At 43.9% G+C, this 24,108-nt stretch overlaps 1 protein-coding gene across 5 annotated transcripts in view; it reads right to left on the reverse strand.

Moving 5' to 3' along the window:
- Positions 1–3,754: 3,754 nt before the first annotated feature.
- Positions 3,755–24,108, reverse strand: part of DBF4 (DBF4 zinc finger) — a 55,244-nt gene continuing 34,890 nt past the window's right edge. For 2 of the 5 annotated variants that reach the window (XM_037890747.2, XM_007066725.4), the window contains exons 11-13: positions 20,404–20,518; positions 19,576–19,700; positions 16,728–17,972 (exon numbers count right to left, since the gene is read on the reverse strand). In XM_037890747.2, coding sequence (XP_037746675.1) covers positions 16,901–17,972; positions 19,576–19,700; positions 20,404–20,518 — 1,312 coding nt within the window. In that variant the 3' untranslated portion in view covers positions 16,728–16,900. Of the gene's footprint in view, positions 4,907–5,093; positions 5,923–8,608; positions 8,794–16,727; positions 18,720–19,575; positions 19,701–20,403; positions 20,519–24,108 lie in introns of those variants that run through there. The other 3 variants (XM_037890749.2, XM_037890748.2, XM_043541258.1) reach the window with 3 other exon arrangements.

A 24,108-nucleotide genomic window follows, 5' to 3' on the forward strand; every position in this document is an offset into this window, starting at 1 on the left:
GGCAAGGTTCTGCTCCACCCACAAGGAAGGCCACCCATGCCCCAGTAGCTTACACTAAGACTACAAAGATGCCTTATGTCACCCATGGTCTTCCTATTGGTAACTGAGTGGGTAATGAGAGAGACCACAGAACAGCCAACGGGTATACAGTAGATTTCTACACACAAGCTAGAAGACCTGAACTTTGCAGATGACATCAACCTGCTGTCCCATACTCACAGAGATATGCAAGCGAAAACAAATAATCTCCAGATGAATGCACAGTTAGTAGGGCTGTAAAACAACATTGAGAGAACTAATTCCATGAGGAACAATACACAACAAGAAACACCAACAACATTTTCTGGAATTGACATAAAAGGTCCAACACTTCACTTAGTAGCATGGTAGCTAAACAGGTGGAACAGATGAAGACATTAAAACCAGAATAATTAAAGCCAGACATGTCTTCATAACCCTAAAGCTGATCTGGAGACACATAGACTTGCCCTCTGAACTTCGAGTATTTAACACCCTTGTAAAATCTATCGTATGGTGCTGAAACTTGGAGACCTATCAAAACTTTATTATCTAAACTCCAAGTTTTTATAAACAGCTGCCTTAGACAAATCCTCATCATGGCCAGAAAAAAAAAATCACAAATTAAGAACTCTGGAGGAGGATGAAACAGAGACCAATATGACAGGAAATTATGGAATGAAAAAGGAGGTGGTTAGGACACACATGGAGGAAAGAACCAACAGCCTAAGAAGACAGATGCTGGACTGGAATCCCCATGGCAAAAGGCAATGAAGTAGACCTAGGACAACTTGGAAATTCACAACAAAAGCTGAACTGAAAGCTATTAAAATGACATGAGGGGAAAAAGCAAAGACTGCAGCAAGAGACCACCAAAGGTGGAAGGCAGTGGTGAAGGCCTTAAGGTCTGCATGGAATAAGGAGGTTTAAGTAAATACCAGAAATAACCAAAGCAACAACTTTAGATGTGATTTTTTTCAAAAACCTAAGTCACTTAATACAAGTCCCATTGACTTTTAATGGTAATTGGTACAGCCCTACCAAATTCATTGCCGTGAAAAATGTGTCATGGACCATGAAATTTGGTCTTCCCCCGTGAAATCTGATCTTGTGAGCACTTTTACCCTATACTATACAGATTTCCTGGGAGAAACCAGCATTTCTCAAATTGAGGGTTCTGACCCAAAAGAGAGTTGCAGGGGGGTCGCAAGGCTATTTTATGAGGGTCGTGATATTGCCACCCTTACTTCTGCGCTACCTTTAGAAGAGCTGGGCAGCCAGAGAATGGTGGCTGCTGACTGAGGGCCCAGCTCTGCAGGCAGCAGCACAGAAGTAAGGGTGGCAATACTATACCATGCCAGCCTTACTTCTGCGCTGCTGCTGGTGGCGGCTCTTCCTTCAGATCTGGGCTCCCGGCCAGCAGCTGCTACTCTCCAGCTGCCTAGCTCTGAAGGGAGCTCTGCCGCCTGCAGCAGCGCAGAAGTAAGAGTAGCAATACCGCAACCCCGCCCCCCACAATAACCTTGTGATTCCCCTCCCCTAACTCCTTTTTGGATCAGAACCCCTACAATTACAACACCATGAAATTTCAGATTATAATAGCTGACATCATGAAATTGACAATTTTTAAAATCCTAAAATTGACCAAAATGGACCATGAATTTGGTAGGGCCCTAGTAATTGGGCTTCTAAATTACTTAGGCAATTTTGAAAAGTGCATCCTTATTGGATTATTTTTTAAATCCTAGTATAATGGTTTCTGTTAAGTTGAAATTTATAATTTTTAAGTACCTTAGTTGGATGAAGTTAATACTGTATAATGCTGATAAAGCAGCAGAACATTCAGCTTGCATTGCTAACACAAGTTTTTAAATATTAAAGAGATTCAAATTAATTAAAGGTATTATTGTAATTTTTTAAAGTTTTGATTCAACATTCCAGCTTTGCTGTGTCTAAATTTTTTTGTGGTACTCTATTTAAGGACACTATAGAAAAATATAAAAAGTGTAATGTTTAGTTCAATTACAGAACATTTATACCTATATATATATATATGAAAATATTGACTTTTTTTACTTAAAAATAAGTAATGCACATTTAAACACATACACATACATTTCAAGCAATCAATATCAAACTATGATTTATTCAGTAAATTAAAATCCATTAAGGCTCTTTCCTGGGACAACATAGAATTTTAGCTGTATCATTCTGAATTCTTCAGTGTTTTTCCTGTTCATTTTGATAGCTAATAACATTACTAGTACACCACTGTATATTTTTGACTAGATAAAGCTAAATTATAACTAAATATAATGACACATTCAAATTCTGGACACATGAAGCTTTATTTGGTGGTCAGTAATTTCATATCAATAATATCCAGTAAATGCAAGGCTCAACTTATAAATATAACTGGAGGGTGTTTTTTGGCTAATGTAGATCTCAGACTTTGACCTCAGAAGTTATTTAGCCCAGGATATAGATATTACCTAAACCGGATGCATCCTAAAACTGTCATCTAAATGTAGAGCAAATTTATGCAGATAATCCATTCTGAAGTCAATGATACAGCTTCATCTGGAATGCTGTGTACAGTAGTGGTTGCCCCATCTCAAAAAAGGTAATGAACAATTAGAGTGTGTTCAGAAAAGGGTAATAATGATTCAGGACCTGGAAAAACTCTCATATGAAGAGAGACTGAAAGAACTGGGACTGCTTATCATTGAAAGGAGATGAATAAGAGGACATGGTATAAGGAGCTAAAATAACGACTGGTACAAATAAAGTAGATTGGGAGCTATTGTTCTCCCTGTCTCAAAGCACAAGGGGACTTTAGTATTATTTATTATTCGTATTATCATAGTGCCTAGAAACCCACTCCTGGATCAGGACTAGGCACTATACAAAACACAGAACAACAAGACAGGTCTGGCCCCAAAGAGCTTACAATTTAAGTATAAGATAAAAGACAATGGATGGATACAGACAGACCAGTTGGGGAGTACAAGGAAACGAGACAATATTCATCAGCATGATAGGCAGTCTCAGCACACCAAGAGCCTAACCATTGTCAAGTTTTTTGTAAGCATCACGGCAAAGCAGTTTTAAGGAGGAATCTGAAGGAGAACCAGAACACCCCATGCTCCCCAATATGGCTACTGTGCTGGCCATTGGTCTTGCTGCCACTGTAGTGCGGTGGACAGCGCAGAAGGTTCCGGTACCTAATCCCGTCGCTGAGACCAGGACGATGGGCTGAGCTGGGCCTCCGTGCCAGAGGAACCACATTCCAGCAACTAGGGAGGCGCTGTCGATGCCTGAGTCTGTTTACTGGTTGAGGCTACTGGTGATTGTAACTGACCAGTGACTTTACTGGGGAGAGCGGTCCCAGTGCAGGAGGGACTGGTGTCAGGGGTATTGGTGCTGGGGCTGGGGCTTAACTTAGGCTTGAATAAAGACTGGGAATGGATGTGTCATTACACAAAGTAAAACTATTTCCCCATGTTTATTTCCCCCCCCCCCCCGCCCCTTTCTGTTCCTCACACATTCTTGTCAACTGCTGGAAATGGCCCACCTTGATTATCACTAAAAAAGGTTCCCCCGCCCCCGCTCGCCTGCTGGTAATAGCTCACCTTACCTGATCACTCTTGTTACAGTGTGTATGGTAACACCCATTGTTTCATGTTCTCTGTATATATAAATCTCCCCACTGTATTTTCCACAGCATGCATCCGATGAAGTGAGCTGTAGCTCACGAAAGCCTATGCTCAAATAAATTTGTTAGTCTCTAAGGTGCCAAAGTACTCCTTTTCTTTGGAGTATGGTCTTTCAACCAGTTGTGCACTCACCTTATAGTCATTTCTTTTAGGCCACACTTCCCTAGTTTACTTATGAGAATGTCATGTGGGACTGTGAAAAGCCTTGCTAAAAATCAAGATATCACATCTACCGCTTCCCCCCCCCCCCCCGCCCCATTCACTAGGCCAGTGACCCTGTCAGAGAAGGAAATTAGGTTACTTTGGCATGATTAGTTCTTGACAAATTCATGGGGGCTATTCATTATAACCCTATCATCCTCTAGGGTGCTTACAAATTGATTATTTAAGAAAAGATTACTCATCTTCTGTAGTAACTGTGGTTCTTCAAAATGCGTGTCCCTAGGGGTGCTCCGCTTCAAGTGTGAATGTGCCTCTTGAGCCCGGATTGGAGATTTTCCGTTAGTGTCTGTTTGGGCCGCACATATGCTCTATACAACCTCATGCCACACTTCTGAGGGTAAACAGGGCTGCGTGGGCAAACCACCCTCAGTTCCTTCTCTGTCTGAACACCTCATGAGAATAGTATGAAGAAAAGATGAAGGAGGGTGGGTAGTGGAGCATCCATAGGGGGACATCTTGAGGAACCAGTTACAGCACAAGGTGAGTAATCTTTTCTTCTTCGAGTAGCTTCCCTATAGGTGCTTCACTTCAGGTGACTCCTAAGTAGTATCGTCACAGGGAGGAGGGAGCTTCGGAATCAAGTCCAAGACTGAAGGCAATGCAGCAGAACCAAGTGCCGCATCAGATCTTATAGCATGGGCCAAGCCATAGTATTTAGAAAAGGAACGCATTGAAGCCCATATAGCTGTTCTGCATATCTCAGACTCTGGAAAGTTTCTGAGTAATGCTGTGGAAGCTGCATGTGATCTGGTAGAGTGTGCTATAATCCTCTGGGGAGGCAACGGACCAGCTGCATCACAGCAAGCTATAGTACATGCAGAAATCCATCTTGACAGTCTCTGTGAAAAAGAGATTGCGGACCCCTTTGTTCTATCTGCGATAGAGATGAAGAGTCTAGGTGATTTCCGAAATGTCCAGCATACATCTACTATATGAAGGGAAGTCTCCTGCTGGGATTTATATAGTTTAGGAAAAAAATACTGGTAGATTAACATACTGGTTAAGATGGAAATCTGACATCTTAAGATTTCTAAGTGAAAAATAATTGCATTCTATGTAGTCTTATAGATTGTAGTGGTTTCTTTCTAGCTTCATTGAATGTATTGTAATTTATTTTTTCTTTTAAATAAAGGATACTTTGCTTTCAAAGAATTCTTGCTTGAATGTCAATCCTTTGAGCAGAGGCCTGTATCTGTGTCCTTCCATGGGTTAGCAGAATTAGTCTGCTCTGGGGAATTCTCTGTGGGTTAGAGAGAAACCCCTGGTAAAACCCTGGCAACTCCTCTAGGGCAAGCCACCCCTTATTACCTATTTGGGCGGAGTAAATGGACAATCAATTTATGGTTATAGGCAAGCCAGTATTGCGGATGCTTTGGGTCCAAATAGTGGGTAAACATCCCCACCTTTTCAATAACCCATGAAGGATTTGAGTGTCCAACTCTCATTTGTAGTCCTGGGAGAAGTGGCTGATAAGCATATCAACTGTGATACTCTGGACTCCAGGAAGGTAAATGGCTGAGATCTGAATCTGATGAGCTATACATCAGTTCCATAACTTTATAGCTTTATAGCTTATGGCACACGGGGAAGTGGATCTTGGTCCTCCCTGTTTGTTGATATAAAACATGCAAGCCACATTGTCCATCATGATTCTGATTAATTTGCCTTTGGTGAGGGATAGAATGTGGTATTCTCTGAATGGCCTGAGTTTTAACAAGTTGATATGGAGACTGGCTTCTTGAGGTGACCATCTGCCCTGAGTTGAGTGTATGTTGAGATATGCACCCCACTCTAACAGTGATATGTCCATTATCAGTTATTGTTGGAGATGGGAGGATGAGAGGGATGCCAGCACAGACATTGCATTGATCTTTCCACCAAGCCAGGAAGTTCTTCACTGGAGGGATAGCATAACCTGTTTGTCCAAGGTGTTTCCTGCTGAGGATTAGCTCCTCCTGAACCATCCCTGAAAGCAGAAGAGGCATAATCTTGCATGCTTAGTCACACAGGTGCAAGCTGCCATATGACACAGGAGAGGCAAACAGTTCCTTATTGCAGTACAGGGGCTTCCTTAAATAGTCCCAACCAGATTTGATAAAGTTATGAATCTGTCTCTGGGATGGAAGGCCCTGGCTATCAACAAATCCAAATATGTACTCATTAATTGTATTCTCTGTAGAGGGGCTAATTTAGACTTCTATATGTTTAGCTGGAGACTTACCTTCCAGATGAGAGAGAGAGAGAGAGAGAGAGAGAGAGAGAGTACTGTCATAGAATCATAGAATATCAGGGTTGGAAGAGGTCAGGAGGTCATCTAGTCCAACCCCCTTCTCGGAGCAGGGCCAATACCAACTAAATCACCCCAGCCAGGGTTTTGTCAAGCTGGGCCTTAAAAACCTCTAAGGATGGAGATTCCACCACCTCCCGAGGTAACACATTTCAGTGCTTCACCACCCTCCTAGTGAAATAGTTTTTCCTAATATCCAATCTAGACCTCCCACACTGCAACTTGAGACCATTACTTCTTTTTCTGTCATCTGCCACCACTGAGAACAGCTTAGCTCCATTCTTTTTGGAACCCCCCTTTAGGTAGTTGAAGGCTGCTATCAAATCCCCCCTTACTCTTCTCTTCTGCAGACTAAATAAGCCCAGTTCCCTCAGCCTCTCCTCATAAGTCATGTGCCCCAGCCACCTAATCATTTTCATTGCCCTCCGCTGGACTGTCTCCAATTTGTCCACATCCTTTCTGTGGTGGAGGGCCCAAAACTGGACGCAATACTCCAGATGTGGCCTCACCAGTGCCAAATAGGGGAATAATCACTTCCCTCAATCTGCTGGCAATGCTCCTACTAATGCAGCCCAATATACCATTAGCCTTCTTGACAACGAGGGCACACTGTTGATTCATATCCAGCTTCTTGTCCACTGTAATCCCCAGGTCCTTTTCCTGAAGAACTGCTGCTTAGCCAGTCAGTCCCCAGCCTGTAGCAGTGCATGGGATTCTTCTGTCCTAAGTGCAGGACTCTGCACTTGTCCTTGTTGAACCTCATCAGATTTCTTTGGCCCAATCCTCCAATTTGTCTAGGTCACTTTGGACCCTACCCTACCCTCCAGAGTATCTCCTCTCTCCCCACTTTAGAATAATCTGTGAATTTGCTGAGGGTGCAATCCATCCCATCATCCAGATCATTAAGATGTGAACAAAACCAGCCCCAGGACCAACCCCTGGGGCACTCCATTTGATACCGGCTGCCAACTAGACATCGAGCCGTTGATCACTACCCGTTTATCCCGGCGATCTAGCCAACTTTTTATCCACCTTATAGTCCAATCATCCAATCCATACTTTAACTTGCTGGCGAGAATACTGTGGGAGACCGTATCAAAAGTTTTGCTAAAGCTAAAACTAAAGCTGTCTGGGTGGAAGTTAGTACTGCTTTCTAAGATCAGCCCTCGATTTGCTGGGCATTGAGACACTGGAAGACTAAATTTGTCTCACTGAAGGTAAGCAGCCACTATCACTAAAACTTTCAAGAATACCCAGGAGGCCAAAGAGAGGTCAAAGGGAAGTCCTTGGTATAGCAAATGATCCTGGCCCTATTACTAGAGAAAATTCTCCAGTCTCTACTTTCTATTTCTGATGTCAATTCTGAATAAGCAAAAAAAATTACTCCACCCTGGGATGGATGCTGCAGATCTTGAGAATGATCAGTGAAAACTTAGGATTTCTAAAATGGTGCCTGACAAAGAGCTAAGTATGTGTGTGTGTAGGGCTTGGTAGGATCACAGCTCTGAGGTAAAGGACAACGGTGAGCATGTGCAGTAAGGGGTGACAAACATCAGTTGGCTAAGCAGATCAGAACCCACTCATACCAGTCAAAACTAGCTTTAAAAGGTCAGAGCTGTCCATTGGAATTCTGAGGTAATGGTCAAGACTGAGCATGTGTGAATGAGGTAATTGTTTCTAAGAATAGGAAGGTATATAAAGAAAGAGCTACAATGTAGCATAAAAAGCCAGCTGCCAGGCAGTTTTCTGAGTCTGGAGGCAGCATCTGAAAAGTAGAGAGGTGTGCGGGAAGAGCCGGGGAGCCAGCAATAGAAGCCAAAGAAAAACTGCTGAAGAGAGAGAGAAAAAAGAGAGGTGGAATGAAGCAGACTGACCAGGAACTGAACAGCAGCGATTTGATTTTTAAAAGAAAACAGCAACAGATTTATAGAGTAAGCTTAATATTCTTTTAATTATAGTTTAGTAAAAGTATAGTATAGGATAATATATAGGGGTAGTATGTGCACATTTGAAATATGTGTGTGTTTTAATTATATTTTACTTATGTAAACTTTAAAGCAATTTAAGATCTGCTGTCAGCAATTTGTAGCAAACTGGCCACTTGCAACAGATTGCTTCACTTAAACTACAATAGCATATATAGTTCAAGTGATTCTAAGTGCTCTTTAACTTGCAATAAGGGATTTGTGTCTCAAAAATTCTAACTAAAGCACAAAATACCTGAGAAACATCAATAAAAAGATACTTAGTTTTGGAAAAAATACTGCCTGTGTCAATTACTTTATTGGAAGGTTATATCCATGTCCTTTAGTATTTCCATAACAACCCCAGGAACTTTTACCTGGGGAAGAACAGGCACACATACTTTTTATCTGCATGTTTACAAGTTGGCAGGATGGTGGCAGGACTTTGCCATGCAGACTTTGCTGGATCCAGGAGTGCTTGCTGGGTGTTACCAACTGCAAAATGTCCAGGAGCTTGTGATGTGAGTCTAACCTCCTCAAGAAGTATCTGCAGGATGTCAGCCACTCTTTTCCCAAGGTCCTAGAACTGGAGAAAATAGTTAGCCACTGATGGTGATGGAGGCATGACTGCTTTGTCTTGAGATGAAGGCAAAATTGAGGTTTGAGGGGTAGCCTCTTAGTCTACCCTATCTTCCTGTTCCTCAAAGGTCTCCTCATTTGGGGGGTTTGTGTGGCCGTATTCTCCTAGTATAATGAAGACAGAGGTCTAGCAAACTGTTACCAATACGCCAACCAAGGATCCTGTAATGGGTGCGGAAGGAAGCCCCGCACTGATTAGCTGAAAGTCGCCTTCATCCTCCCTCAATGTCCTCCAATAGGGGGCCTCCAATAGAAAAGGGAAGAGAATCCTGCAGTACTAGGAAGCACTGGTAATCCACAGACCGGGGGCTCAGGACCAAGAGTTGTTCAGTACCCATAAACGGTAAGGACTCTGGTCACCTAACACTGACACGTCAAGTCCCTGGAGTAATGGAATTCCTGCAGTACGGAGTGGGTTAGTACTGATGCAGCAGTTGACTTGGGTGGAACTGCTGGTTTGAAGTGAGAAGGAGCCAGGGGCAAAGGTGTGTGCTTCAATTTTGTCACTACTGATGGAGCTGAGTGGGAAGGCACTATTGGTAAGTCTGAAATAAATGGTGCTGATATGGAGGTAGATGGTAGTGGGGTCCTGCCAGCTCCGTGTTTCTTCAAAGTGCTCTGGGACCTCCCTGCTCTGCCAGTACTGGTAGAAGAGTCTTTCACCTCCAGAGGACCAAGTTCAGAGGCTGAGCACTCCAACACCACAGATCTACAGGAGATCAGGACTTCTTGGGAGCTGGCTCCTCGTGGCAGGAGCCCAAGCTCCTCTCTTCTGAGCTTTTCCTGAGTCCTCTGAGATCTTCCCCTTCTTAGGTGACCTTAGCTTAAGTCAAAGGGGCATTGGATCTGTCCGGAGACAGATGTATGGGGGGGGAGGGGCGATGTCTCCTGATCTGACTCAGAAGCGTGTTGAAGGGCATTCTTCCTCATCAGCATCTCCAGTTTGGTCTCCTGATTTTTTGCAAGCTCTAGATTTTAGAGCCAGGCAAAAGTTACATTTCTGGCAGATATGGGACTCTCCCAAGCAACAGATACACTTAGAGTGGCCATTGCTGATGACAATAGCCTTCTGACAAGAGAGGCAGCAACCTGGTTAGCCGAGCCTGTAAGGGGGTCACAATCACCTCTCATGAGCGCCCCCTGGCCGAGTGTGTGTGCCTGCACTCTTTCTCTTCCTGTTTGTGGCAGTCTTCGCTGACTCAGCCCTCCAGCCAAGTCACACACCATCTGTCTGTGTATTAAAAGCAAAGCAAACCGCTTCTGGGGTACAATTCCAACAGGGGCCTCTCTCAGTGCCCTCTGTAATGTCTCTCTCAGTTTGTCCCTGCTCTGGAATAGAGGAGTGCCCCAGGGCTCCTTCCCTGGAGGCAATGTCTTCGCCCTCTCAGGCCCCAGCTCTTCAGTTGGGTCACTACAGTTCAGTCCCCCTTCTAGGGGGCGCTTCCCCTAGTGACTAATTGGGAAGGATCTGGGCCTGCCCACTACTCCAGATCCCAGACCAGGGACCCTGTAGATAGATAAAGGGATACAGCAACAGCTGCTAAGTTGCGCTGCTGCTCTACTTCCCCGGGCCACTTCCCCATGGCTCCCGCACATTCTTCACCCTTACCTCAGGGACTGGTCCTTGTGGAGTCCCAGCAGCTAGCCTGAAACACCATTCACTCTCCTCCAGATCTCACAAGGAACTGCACTCACTCGGGCCCTGCAGCTCTTCTTATACTGACGCGCTGGGCGCTGATTGGCTGCTTCCCACACAGTCGCTTTAGGCAGGTTGGAGGACCTCTCTACTGCCCTTTTCTGGGGCGGGGTGTGGCAGGGCCTCAAGGCCTCTAGCAGGGGGTCTCAAGGCCTAGTCCACCCATCACACACCTCCCACCCTCAGACAAGGTTGAGGTGGTGCTCTTGCAGGTAATGTCTCTGCTTACCCAATCTTTTGCACTAGTTTAGCAGGATATTTACTCTCTCCAACCTTTCTATCTGGAGAGTTCCTTTGCACATGCCCCCATTTGTGAGGGCTCTCCCTCCCTGGCCTCTCTTACCCAGGGAGCTGTAGTAGTCTTTGCCCCAGTTTCTCAGAGTTTCCCTGCCACACATCTCTGTACAGAGAGATTTGGCAGTCTCGCACCCCAGTGGAGCAGAGTCTTCTCCCTTAGGCCTTTCTACCTGGAGAGGCTTTTATAATATCTACCCCTTTTGGTCAGGGTTCCCTCCCAGGCCTCTCTGCCTGTGGAGATTTTCCACTTCAGGCTCCTTCCTTAAGTAGCTTTGTGACACACCTTCTATCAATTTTGCCCTACTTCCTCAGGGTACTTCTCTCCCAGGCCTTTCTACCTGGAGAGCTTTTAACCATCTCATTGCCCCAGTTAGTCAGGGTTCCTCTCAAACATCTTTCTCTGGAGAGGTTTTAATTGTTCACACTCCCTGGGAGCTCCTTCTATTCAGAGCCAACCTATCACAAAGGTGGGCTCAACCAAAGTTATCCTTTAGCCATGTTCTTTAGCCAAGGGGGTACTTCTTGTGTGGCTGACACTAGTAAATTAACCAGGTCCCTGGCAATATCCTTATCTTCCTCAGAGAAATATGAAGTTACCCACCACAGTTTCCCCCTTTCTGTAGGTAGTCCATACGGTGCACATAATCCTCTGTAGTCAATGGCATGTCAATTTACCACATGCGTGACTGTGACAGGTTTCAGTCGGTCCTCCAAGCCTCTAAGGGGCGATGGAGAGCTATGGTCCCACTGGCAGGCCTTAGTCACACCTTTCGGGCGCTGGGGAATTAGCGGGGAAGGTGTGCCGGCACGAGTCTGCAGTGCGCCCCTCAGGCAGGGGAGCGCCGGTATGGGTTTGTAGCGCACAGTTCTGCTACCCAAGACAGGCTGGCCGGGGTAAGGGAACTCAGGCCCACGCAACTCCACTGCGTTCCAGCGCAGGGCCCGGTCAGTGGCGGGAGGCGAAGGTCCCGCCGCTGGGTCAGCGGGGGCCATCCGCGCCCGCTGACCAAACACACCCACCCCACGGTGCAGTTCTGCCCTTGGGCTACTTCCTGCCCGGTCTCTCAAGTGGGTCTCTCCGGTCCCTCCAGCTTGTCCGGGTATTCCGCTGCTGGCAGCTCCAGCTCCCCCTCTGTGTCAGACTCACGCTGGCCCAGGCTACAGCCGGGCCCCTCCAGGTCCTCCGGGTATTCAGCGGCTGGCAGTCCTGGTTGCCACAGGCCTTCCTCCCGGTCAGGTTTCTCCTTGCCCAGGGCCTCCCCTGGGTCAGCAGCAGGATTGCGAGGGAGCAGCCAGCAGCCTGTGTCTGTCTCCCTCCCTGGTGCTCTCCTCACTGGGCAAAGGGCCCCACCCTTTGTACTTCCTGTCCCACCCCTCCCCTTCCGGGGATTGGCGTAAGCTTGGTCTGGCCCCGCCCACTCAGGCTGAGAGGGTGGCTCTTTACCCTCTGGTTCGGAGGGGAGCCACCCTGGCTCCCTACAGCGACGTTCAGATCACTAAAGCCTTTTACTGCCTCTAGGCTGGTTAACAAAGCTGGGATTTCCCCAGAAATAAGTTCTTTTACCTCGGCCGCCTGATCTGGAGAGGAGTCCTTCTGGATGCATCTGCATGTACAGCCTTCAGAATTATGGATCTCTCTATCTGGGTTCAGATCCCTTCCAGGGTTTCCAAAGACCAGACACTGTATTGTTCTGCCCACTGCTTTAAATACATAGCCAAGCAATACCCACTTTTGTTCTTTCTGTACCCACACTATTGTGTGTACAACATTCAGCAGGTTAGGACCATTTTTAGCTTCCTTTTTGCTCTGGGAAGAGCTCTTCTTTTTAGCAGAGGTCCTGTTGTGGCCTTGCTCTGCTGCCACATCAAGATTCCGGGGTTTTAGAGCCACAGCAGGCAGATGTATGTCCTTGTCCAAGTCATCTTCCTTCTGTAGTGGCCCCGATCCACACAACTTCAGCTCATTCTCCTCAGCCAAGTTGGACTTTGATCCTGGCTGAACCTTGAGGAGGTTCTGGAGCTTGAGCAGGACCTTTTGCAGCAGAAAGCACTGCTGTCCCCCCTTCTCCTTCTCCACTCTGAGGCGGGTCAGCTCTTGCTCCTGTTTTACTGCTTGTCCCACAATCCTGTCCCGTGAAGAGCAGATCTCTTCCAGCTGCTGCCGGTATTGGGCAACCTGTGTCCGTAGTTCCAGGATTTCAGCCTACTTCCGATCAGCAGTAGCAGCCTTCTCTTCTAGCTCACCCCAGCCCCTTACAGTAGAGGTCTGCTGTGTAGCTGAGTGGGCTACTGCCATTATTGCAGCCTCTGTTGTGCATGGGATCTTAGTGTTTCTGCCACAGGACATCCGCTTCTTTATTAGACTGCTGCCCGATCCTTTCAGGTCTTTCTGGATGTCTAGCCCATCAGCCAACCCACTGGTATCCACACAAGCCTCTTGGTACTCCCTTTCTGTGCTCACCATCTTATCATGGGTTTCCAGACATGCCTCAGTGCTTCAGACCTCCACACCTACAGAGGTGTGGATCACTTCTCTGGTCTTAGTCTCTAGCAACTTTCTCAGTATGGTAAGCTGCTCCTCTGAGGCCTGCCATGCTTTTTCTAGATCCAGCGTCTGTTGCCGGCTGTCCTTCAGCATTCTGCTCAATGAGAGGATCTCTCTCTCCTGCACCTCTATTTCTGTACGGGCCCACTGGTCTTGATGGTAGGCAGAGCATTCCATCTCCAAAACAAGCAGATGCTCCAACTCCTTCTGTCTTTTATATTGGAGACTTCTTCCTCCAGGTTTCGGTTCAGCTCATCTCCTTCACAGGGTTCCTGCCCATCGTCTCTTGCGTACCCAGTGTTTCTCTCTGTAGGCGGACATATTTTTCTTTCCTTGGCCAACTCTTTGCATTCAGCCACCAGCAACAGCTTCGCCTTCTCAAGGTCAACTATGTCTTGCTTGGTCTGTCCCAGCTGCTTGGACATCTCTTTCACTGCTTGAAACGACCTCAATCTTGGGGGGAGGGGGAGAGGGGGAAAAGGTGTGCGATGGGGTGGACTAGGCCCTGAGGCCCCCTGCTGGAGCCCTGCCACAGTTCCTGTGACACATTAGGTATATTGCCCATATTCTCTTCCTTTAGGACAGAGACCGGAGGCTGAGACTTGCCTTCAGGAAATGGGTTGTTCAAGCCCCAAAACTGCTTTCCCATTTCTATCATATGGGCCCCAGTTCTGCTTTCTTGTCTAACCCAGGTTTGCCAATTAGGGTGAGGCCTGGGTCTATGATAATACCAGTACTGCCTTCGTGAGTGAGTTTTTTTCAGGGCAATACCTTCTCATGTGGCCCATTTCCCTGCAATGGAAACAAATTGTTCCTGGGGCAGCCTTCCAAGCCCTAAACTGAGTCCCAACAGTCCTCTGTTCCGCCTTTACTATAGCCTGGGCCTCAACCATTCGGGCCACGTGTCTTGGTGGCGCTCAAGGCAACCGGGTCTGGCCTTACAACCATGGCTTGTCTCAGGGTAAACCCATCTCGCCTGCCCCACTTGCCTATAGTACCTGCCGCTCTGTGGTGGGGTCTGCTGACTCTTTCCTTTGAGGCATCTGGGTGGACGCTGTCGTGGATGCCAAGTTCCCTGCCAACCAAGAGACTGGTGATCCTGGAGTTGCTGTTGAAGCTGCTCCAGGGTTTTGCCGTGTTGTTGCTGGGCAGCTTTCTGGGGTTTTGCATGTTCCGCTGGCCTAGAGCTGATAATAGCTCTTCCACGGTCCCCTTGTTTGCAGGGGACGGTCCGAACAATCCCCGCTTCTGGTATCACTGTAATCGGGTCACACTCACCTCTCACGAGCACCCTCTGGCCAAGTGCGTGTACCTGCACTCTCTCTCTACCTGTCTGTGGTAGTCTTCGCTGACTCAGCCCTCTGGCCAAGTCACACACTGTGTCTGTTAAAAGCAAAGCAAACCCCTTCCGGGGTTCAACTCCAACAGGGGCCTCTCTCAGTATGTCCCTGCTCTGGAATAGAGGAATGCCCCAGGGCTCCTTCCCTGGAGGCAATGTCTTCGCCCTCTCAGGCCCCAGCTCTTCAGTTGGGCCACTACAGTTCAGTCCCCCTTCTGGGGTGCCTCAAAGTCCAGGACGTTTCCCCTAGTGACTAACTGGGGATTGGGGAGGATCCGGGCCCGCCCACTACTCCCAGACCAGGGACCCTGTAGATAGATAAAGAGACACAGTGACAGCTGCTAAGTTGCGCTGCTGCTCTAATTCCCTGGGCCACTTCCTCGTGGCTCCTGCACATTCTTCACCCTTACCTCAGGGTCTTGTCCTTGTGGAGTCCCAGCAGCTAGCCTGGAGCACCATCCACTCTCCTCCAGCTCTCGCAAGGAACTGCAATCGCTCTGGCTCTGCAGCTCTTTTTATACTGCCCCGCTGGGCCCTGATTGGCTGCTTCCCACACACAGTCACTTTAGGCAGGTTGGAGGACCTCTCTACTTCCCTTTTCTGGGACAGAGTGAGGCAGGGCCTTGAGGCCCCCAGCAGTGAGCCTCATGGCCTAGTACACCCCATCAGAAGGCCAAATAAGCTCCCCAGAAAAATGGGGAAGAAAAAAACTGAAATCTCTGACAACTATCTAATTCTATACTAACACCAAACAACACAGCACTATACTAACTAATAAACAATTACAAAACATGCTGAGGCAGGCATGAGGCAGACATGCTAGAGGTCTGTCTCAGGCCAAGGCAGAAGAGAAGGAACTGAGACTGGTTCGCCTGTACAGCCCTGTATACCCTCAGAGCAAGGGATGAAGTTGTGTAGAGCATGTGTGCAGGCCGAACAGAAACTGCTAATGGAAAATATCTGATCAAAGGCTCAAGAAACGCATGCATATGTGAAGTGGAGCACGCATAGGGACACCACAGAAAAAGAATAATTTGTTCCGGTATCTTTTCGGATATCCAAGTTAGGCTGAATTTCCCGGTCCTCTTTGTTCCCCTTTTTAATGATAAGTACTATGTTTGCCCTTCTCCAGTCCTCTGGGACCACACCTGTCCCCCATGAGTTCTCGAAGATAATTGCTAAAGATTCTGTGATTGCTTTAGCTAGTACTTACATATCTGGGATAAATTTCATGAGGCCCTGCTGCCTTAAATATATCTAACTTATCTAAATATTCTTTAACCTGTTTCTTCCCTATTTTGGCTTGCATTTCTTCCCAGTTGTTGTTTATATTAATTGTGTTGGGTATCTGGTCACTGTTAGCATTTTTAGTGAAGACTGAAGCAAAACATGTACCACAATGGGAATAAAACAAATATATGTGTCGAAGTAAAATTTCTCTTTACAGTTCCATTCCCGGAATCTTAAATGATGGCAAACTAAAAGGCTAAGAAAAATATAGCATAGGCACATGCACGAAGGCTCAAGAGGCAGAAATATTAATTAATTAATTCTTGCAATAATCCCTGTTGAAGCTGTAAATAAGCACTGCTGCATTATATCCATTTTATAGATATAAAAACAGACAGAGCTTGTGCAAGGTCAAAGTCCGTAGCGGAGTCAAGAATTAAAAACAGACCTTCTGACTGCCAATTCTGTACTTCAACCCTAGAACCATACTCCTTCTAATCTATGCCAGCTAGTAAGACTGATGGATGACTATTTACTGAGGAGAGAAAAACCAACTCAGACTTAACAAGAACTTCAGTCAATCAGAAACCAACTACTTTGTTAAAAATAAAATATACTGTGTGTATATACACAAATAAATTGGTTTTTTTATTGTCTGAAATTCACAATAAGCTACATGATGTATATATATCTTGGCTAGAAGCTGGAGTTAAACACACTGTATTTTAGGCCATAACCTATTTATCAGCAGTGATAAAAATTGGTTTTTTTTTAAAGAAAAGCACACCAGGATTATCTTTATTCTTCAGATTTACATGTTTTTGCATGTATATTTGATATACCAAAACTTGAACACATAATTTACAATACAAGAATTAATTTCCATGAATAAAATCCTCATCAGTTTGCAAATTTATTCAGAAGTCATTGTTTTAAATAAAGCAGCATTAAAATCCAATAAATGGGGTTGAAGAGGAAGAAGAAAATAATGACCACAGAGAATTTGCATTTTGTCCTTCCCAAATATCTTTCAGGCAACTTGAATCTTTTTTCTCAGGATAACTTGTAAAACCCCCAAAATCTGAATTTACTTCACTTGTCTGAAATAATTCCACCAGAGTCTGCATTGGGGAGCAACATGCATTTTTCTTTTCTTCAATAACAGATAAATCATCAGTTTGCTTTACACATAACTCCATATTCTGTTTCCGGTTTCCTCTTTTATTTTTTCCTGAGGAAAGTTTTACTTTCCTGTGCAGCTTTCTAGAAGGTGAGCTGGGTGCACTATCGATAGCACATTCACTAGTTGCTTTGCTTGTAGAAAGACAATGTGATAGCGTCTCAGTCTTCAGAACTATATGATGCTCTCTCTGTGGATCATTATCCACACCAAAATCTAATCGTTTTTTGTTAAATGCTGAATTGGCATCTGTTTTCTTCAAATATTTTGCTGGTAGAACAAATGGATTATTTAATTTTCGTTTTGGCTGTGAGGTATTTTTGTCTTTTTCACTACTATCAGTGACTAGACCATGAGTATATAACTTTGTTTGCACTCCTTGCAAATTCTTTCTATTTAAAGTTACTTCAGGTTCAAATACTTCATTACTAGAATGCCCATAAAATTCAGATAAGTTCTCAAGGTATGTTTTGTTGTCTTTCTGGGGAGGTAGCTGTATGAAGTTTGGTGATAAACCAGTCTCTTTTAGATTTAAAGCACAGGAATCTTCTATTTTACCATTTTCAGCATTACTTTTGAATTTACTTACTACTTTGGAAGGAAATGATGGATGACAAGGAAGAATAGAACATACAGGTTCAGAAATGGAGTTAAGTTTTTGTACCGAACTCTGGGATACTTTTGTGTGTTGATGGTCCTGTTTTAGTTCCTGCATTTTAGAATCTTTCCAAGAATAACACTTGAATGAAATGTGTTGTCTTTTTAGTTGTTCTTTCAGCTCATCTGTTTTAGTTATGTTTCCAATAACAGGAGAAAAGTATCCCATAATACATTTTGTCCTAAAATTAAACAGTTTACAACATTAGAATCCAAAAGAAATATTTGAAGGAAACAAAAGATATCAGATTACTTTAACAAAACTTAATCTGTTAAATGTATCGAGATGGGTATTAAGATTGTCAAAACTGTCTTTATTCTTATAACAAACTTATTTCCTCTCGTAAATGCTTATATTACCACAGGTTTCAGAGTAACAGCCGTGTTAGTCTGTATTTGCAAAAAGAAAAGAAGTACTTGTGGCACCTTAGAGACTAACCAATTTATTTGAGCATGAGCTTTCGTGAGCTACAGCTCACGAAAGCTCATGCTCAAATAAATTGGTTAGTCTCTAAGGTGCCACAAGTACTCCTTATATTACCACAAGATCAGAATGTACCATATATAAACTTCAATATTCAGAATGATTTCTGCAGATTCTGAAATCATTTTTAAAATATTCAAAGAAAATGGCTTTGCGTTTAAACAAAACCAAATTCACACATGGTAATCGGCATTTAAAAACAATGACCATGTTAAAAAATGTGATGTAAAATGACAACACGCTCAAAGCACTTAAATATTGTATAATTTTTCAGTTTCATCAGATTTAGCTTTTCACCCTTAATAAGCATTTCCAAACCACAAAAGGAACAGGAGACGGGGAGACACTAATGGATTGATCCTGCTCTTGTTGAAGCCAATGAGACTTTTGCCATTGACTTCAACTGGGAAAATCTGATGTCCCCATGTCATTCTTCTCTATTATACTTTTAGGAAAGACAGAAAAAAGACAAGAGGGTTTGCACATCTCCTGAATCCTTGAGGGAACACAACAGAGCAATCTCTATTATTGCCACAGTTGCAATCAGTGAAGGGATTTGAGCTGGAGTCCTTTTATTTTAAGTGTGTGTATTCACGGACAAACATTCTCTGAAAGATTCTCAGATATGGAACCTATTCCAATTCTTGGTTCAATACACACTGTACATCCTGTCTTTTCACTCAGACTTTGGCAAAAGGAGGTTGTGACGGGGGTGATTTTGGTGATGGGGGGCTGGGAATGGAGAGAAGAGGATTTTGATTTGAGTGCTGAGCTTTCTTGGTGTTATTATAGGTTAGCTGCTGATTTTAGTTGTATTTTTCTACATATCTGCCAAAGGAAATAGAGTAACAGGTAGATGCCTTTTTTGTATAATTATAAATCTAAATAAAATAAATAAATATGATGGATAAACTGTTAACAAACCTTAATTATAATCTATTAACATGTACCACTGTAACAATTCTCTTTTTTTCTAGAATATTTGGCAAATATACCCTGTGAAATAAGACAGATGAAGTACACCAGACTTACTTTTTCTTTTAAAACCAGGTCTCTTATGTGTAACAGCAATAGGTTTCAGTGAATGCTCTAATAAATTTGTTAGTCTCTAAGGTGCCACAAGTACTCCTGTTCTTTTTGCAGATACAGACTAACATGGCTGCTACCCTGAAACCTATCTAAAACTGAAAACTATTAATTAGTTCTTTACCAGATTTATACTCCCAAAGCTACACCATCTTGAAATCTCTGACTGGCTAACTCATTTATGGTGATTTTTAAAGTTAGTAAATGTGAATTACCTTTTCATTTTTTGTGTATCATCTCTGTAGTCTACAAAGTCATAAACAAACTTGGATATTATATCATCCACAACTTGATATTGGGTGCTCTGTGCAAAGTTTTGGTGTGGTTCACTTTCAAGATGCTGAAATTAAAAAAAAAAAAAATCATGAGACATCCTGTACTGCAGACATCCGTATACAAATAAAATGCCTCCACTAAAAATAAAACAGTAGCTTCTTTCTGAAACAAGAAGTATACCGCTACAGGAAAATACTCTAATATTAATAATGTATACAGCACATGCAAACAGAGTTTAGCATTACAGGAGGAGCAAGATGAAAATACATGGTCATATGGATTTGGGTCCTTTGACTCCTATTCGAGAGCAGCAAAAGTTAACAATTATACAGAATAGCAGCTTTCAAAAAAGTATCTCTGATACTTTTTTTACAATTAATTTTGAAGGTCAGTCTATATATTAATATACTAACATTTGGTGCAAAGGCATTCATTCACTCCCATAATGGCTAAAATAAAATAAAATTGTTTCAAATACTCAATGTGCATGAATGGGCAATTCAAAAGAGCAAGGGTTGCTAAACTCTTATTGACCATGTTTCTGAGATGTAACTATAAGTAACCTTAGCGGCCCTTCGTGTAGTCAGCAAGCTAGCACTAAATTCCACTCAAGAGAAGATTTCTGTTTTTGTTTTTTTAAAAAAAGAACTTTTGAGTATATCATTAAGTCAATTAATATCCATTAGGCAGAAAACTATTTGTTGATGCCACATTTCTAAGCACCGTATAACAGACTGGGTTGAGCGTACAATCTATGTTACACTTACAGTTTGCAGATCTTCATATTTCCTCATACAACATTCACAATACCCTTTCTTTTTCTTATCCTTTAGAGGAAGTTGAACTGGACCACCACAGTCTTGGTCACTATTTGTTTTGTTTCTGTTAGCACAAAAGTTGTATGTAAAGAGTCAGTTATCTGTCCATATGAAGTTGGGCCTTTAAACTTGCTAACTACAAAATGGTAAAAATGTTAAGAGAACCAAACATTTTAGATCAATCAAATCAGAGTGAACAAAGATTCATTTCAGAGGACAGAATACTGGACTAGGACTCAGGAAACCTGGCTTCTATTCCAGGCTCTGGCAATGGCCTGCTGGGTGACCTTGGACAAGTCCCTTTGCTTCCCTATGCCTCAGTTCCCCCATCTGTAAAGTGGGGACAATGATAGTTACCTCCTTTTGTAAAGCACTTTGAAATCTATTGATGAAGAGTGCTATATGAGTTAGGTATTAATGGCTGAAGGTGTAAAATGCCCCTGATCCTTCTCATATTAAACCCCAGAGGGTTGTTCTCAGCAACTGTTCCTCTACTTCCAGAGCCCTCACCTGTGGAGTCCTACAAGGCACAGTTCTCTACTCCACATTCTTCAATAGCTACATGGACATGTTGGGAAGCAGGTGTGACAAGAATGCCATACTAGCAGTAGGCCAATGGCACCCAGCCCCACATCTTCTTTCAGGGCCAGCCCACAACATTTTGGCACCTGAGGTGGGGAGCTCAAATGACGCCCCCCATGTCCCCTCACTTGGGCCAAAAGTTTGAAAGGTCTCAATTTGAAAGGTCTCTTCTTCCTGCTCTACTCCTCTCATGGTACTGCTCTGCTACCTACCCCAATGAAGGAGAACTAACAACTTAAAATGCCTTGTTCAAAAATTTTAAGTAACACTTAACTTTCAAATGCCTGAATAGCAAATGTAACTTTTCTTGTCTGCACAACAAACACTGGCATTATCATCTGTTTGAATAATCAAAGTGGTGCTTTCCGTGCCTTCTTGGTTGCAAAGATTTGAACTGCTTCCTGAAGGTCCACAGTCTGGGCCAGCTCATACTCTAATGAGATGGTTGCAAGGCCAGCCAGTCTCTCCTGTGTCATTGTGGAGTGTAGATGTGTTTTTATTAACTTCAGCTTGGAGAAGCTGCGTTCTCTACTGACAACTGTTACAGGAAGTGTTAGAAGTATGCGCAGAGCAACAAAAGCATTTGGAAAGAGGGTGGTCATCTTATTTGTACACATATATTCCAGAACAGCCTTTGGAGTTGATCCTGCTGAAATGTATCTTGAAAGGGCTTTCAGTTCATCACCTAAATCACTCATATCAGTATCACGCATGTCATCATATGTCAACACTGTCTCTAGTGCCCTGCATTGCTGGTGTAGGTCTTCTTCAGGTATAGTGAGGAGTTTGGGAATATCATACAACATCCCAAATATACTGCTGTGTTCCTTGAGCTGCATGAAACGTTCTTCAGTTGACTGTATTGCACCATCTAGCATCTGATTAAAGAATTCAACTTTGAATTGTTGTTTGGGGTCTCTTATGGGATTATCCCGTGCCTTGTAATTAAAATGTCTTCTTCTTCGGTGACTAGTGTATTCTTGAATGGGTGGGAAAATAGCTTCAGTGTGAAGTTCCTCTGCCAAATTCCGTGCACACTTCAGAACATTTTGAAATCTCTCATCTGACCGGTAAGACTGTAGGTATGACTTTGCTTTGTCCAGTTGTTTCATTGCTCCAGATATATCAGGGTCAACACCTTGGAGTCTCTTGCTTACAACGTTTATTTCAAACAGTATGTCATGCCACAACACTAAGCCACTCAGAAATTTGAAGTTATGTATGTTTTTGGTGATTCCATTAACTCCTGCCACTGTTCTTTCATGAACAGTTCCTGTCATAGCATTATCCTCCATAATGGCATCATCTATCTTCCCAATTTGGTGTTTGATAGGCTTTATCGCCTCCACTCAACTTTCCCATAGTGTGGCACTCAATGGTTTCAGTGTCAGAGAGGATGTTCCCAGATGTTGCTTCAAAATTTGCCATCTATGAGTTGATGCAGAGAAAAATACATAGATGCTTTGAATTACATTAAAAAATTCAGCAGTCTCACTAGAAGCTGATGCTGCATCACTAATGATCAAGTTCAATGAATGAGAACTGCATGGGACAAAAAAAGATCGAGGGTTTAACTCTCGGATCCGTGTCTGCACTCCTCTGTTCTTTCCTCTCATGTTGGCACCATTATCGTAGCCCTGACCTCATGTCAGCTATTGTAATTCCCGTATCTTCCAGCTTTTTAAGAAGCACATTTGTCATACCAGCTCCTGTAGTATCATCGTCAATAAATTCTAGAAAATGCTCTCTGACAGTCACCATTGCAGGGACATTTTTCACTAGGTTCCGTTGTTGTTACAATACGCACCATTAAAGTAATTTGTTCCGTATGGCTGATGCCAGGTGTGCAGTCCAGAATAACAGAGTAATATCTTGCTGATTTCAGATCTGCCACAATCTTCTGTTTGACTTTTGTTGCCAGTAACTGTATGATCTCATTTTGAATTGTTTTTCCAAGGTAGTGGTGTGTGTACATTTCTGGGGTGGTGACTCTTCTTAGATGCTCCTGGAGTACAGCATCAAACTCAGCCATCAGCTCCACAATTTTAAGGAAGTTTCCATTGTTTGGCACATACAGCTGATCTGAAGTGCCACACAGTACTAGGTTTTGGGTAGCAAGCACTCTCACAATGGCAATGAGCCTTTTCAGAACATTTTGCCAGTAAAGAGACTCTGATGCAATCTTCTCTTGATGCTGATCATCTATGGTGGCCTTTAACCTTAGTCTCATCTCAAGTTCTTTCCACCTATGGAATGCTCTCTGGTGATTTGCTGCCTTCTCATGGCATGCCAGATTTCTAGCCAGATTTTTCCAGTCCTTTGTTCCTTTAGAACCCAATGTGGCTGGAAGCTTAGAGTGGAAGAGTTTGCAATAAAAACAGTATGTAGCATTCTGAGTTTTTGAGTACATAAGCCATGGCCTCGCCACTTTGTCACCACTGGGGATTTCACGCCAGTAATGTGTTGGGTGGAAACTTCTATTTTCATTGCCTTTTGGAGGACATGAAGTTTTTCACTTGCTGTGGCCCAAGCAGCACAAGGAAGTCCCTCAGGCTACTGCTCAAGTGAGTCCACAGTCCTGGATCATCTAAACTTAAGGAACTAAACTCAGCAGCAGCTGTTTCTTGCGCCTCCACCACACTCTTTTGTGATCTACACTTTTCTTCAGAAATGTGCATGGTTACATCCATTTGAGATGGAGATATGGATACTGCAGTAGCTGCCAGGTCACCTGCACTCTGACGAACTGGAAGATCAAGCATCTCCTCACTACTCACATCCTCACTGGGGCTGGAAGGCTCACTATGAATATTTGTGTCTATGTATCTCAGGAGAGCTCCTTCCTGCTTAGATAGAAAAGCTTCCTTTTCTTTTTCTGAATGCTGCCCCAGAGGAGCGTTTTCTTCTTTCACTCATAATTGCTGTTCTGTGCCAGCTATAGTGGCTCTCAACACTCAATTGAAGAGGACAAATAAGCAGGCTGATAGCAGGTCCTGAGTGAGGGAAGATATCAGCGTCTTGAGGGCCTAACTGGCTACTACTACCTCAGTTGACTGCCTGTTCTCCTCAAGT

This window comes from Chelonia mydas, chromosome 2 (genome assembly GCF_015237465.2).
Source record: "Chelonia mydas isolate rCheMyd1 chromosome 2, rCheMyd1.pri.v2, whole genome shotgun sequence".
In the NCBI taxonomy this organism is placed as follows: Eukaryota; Metazoa; Chordata; order Testudines; family Cheloniidae; genus Chelonia; species Chelonia mydas.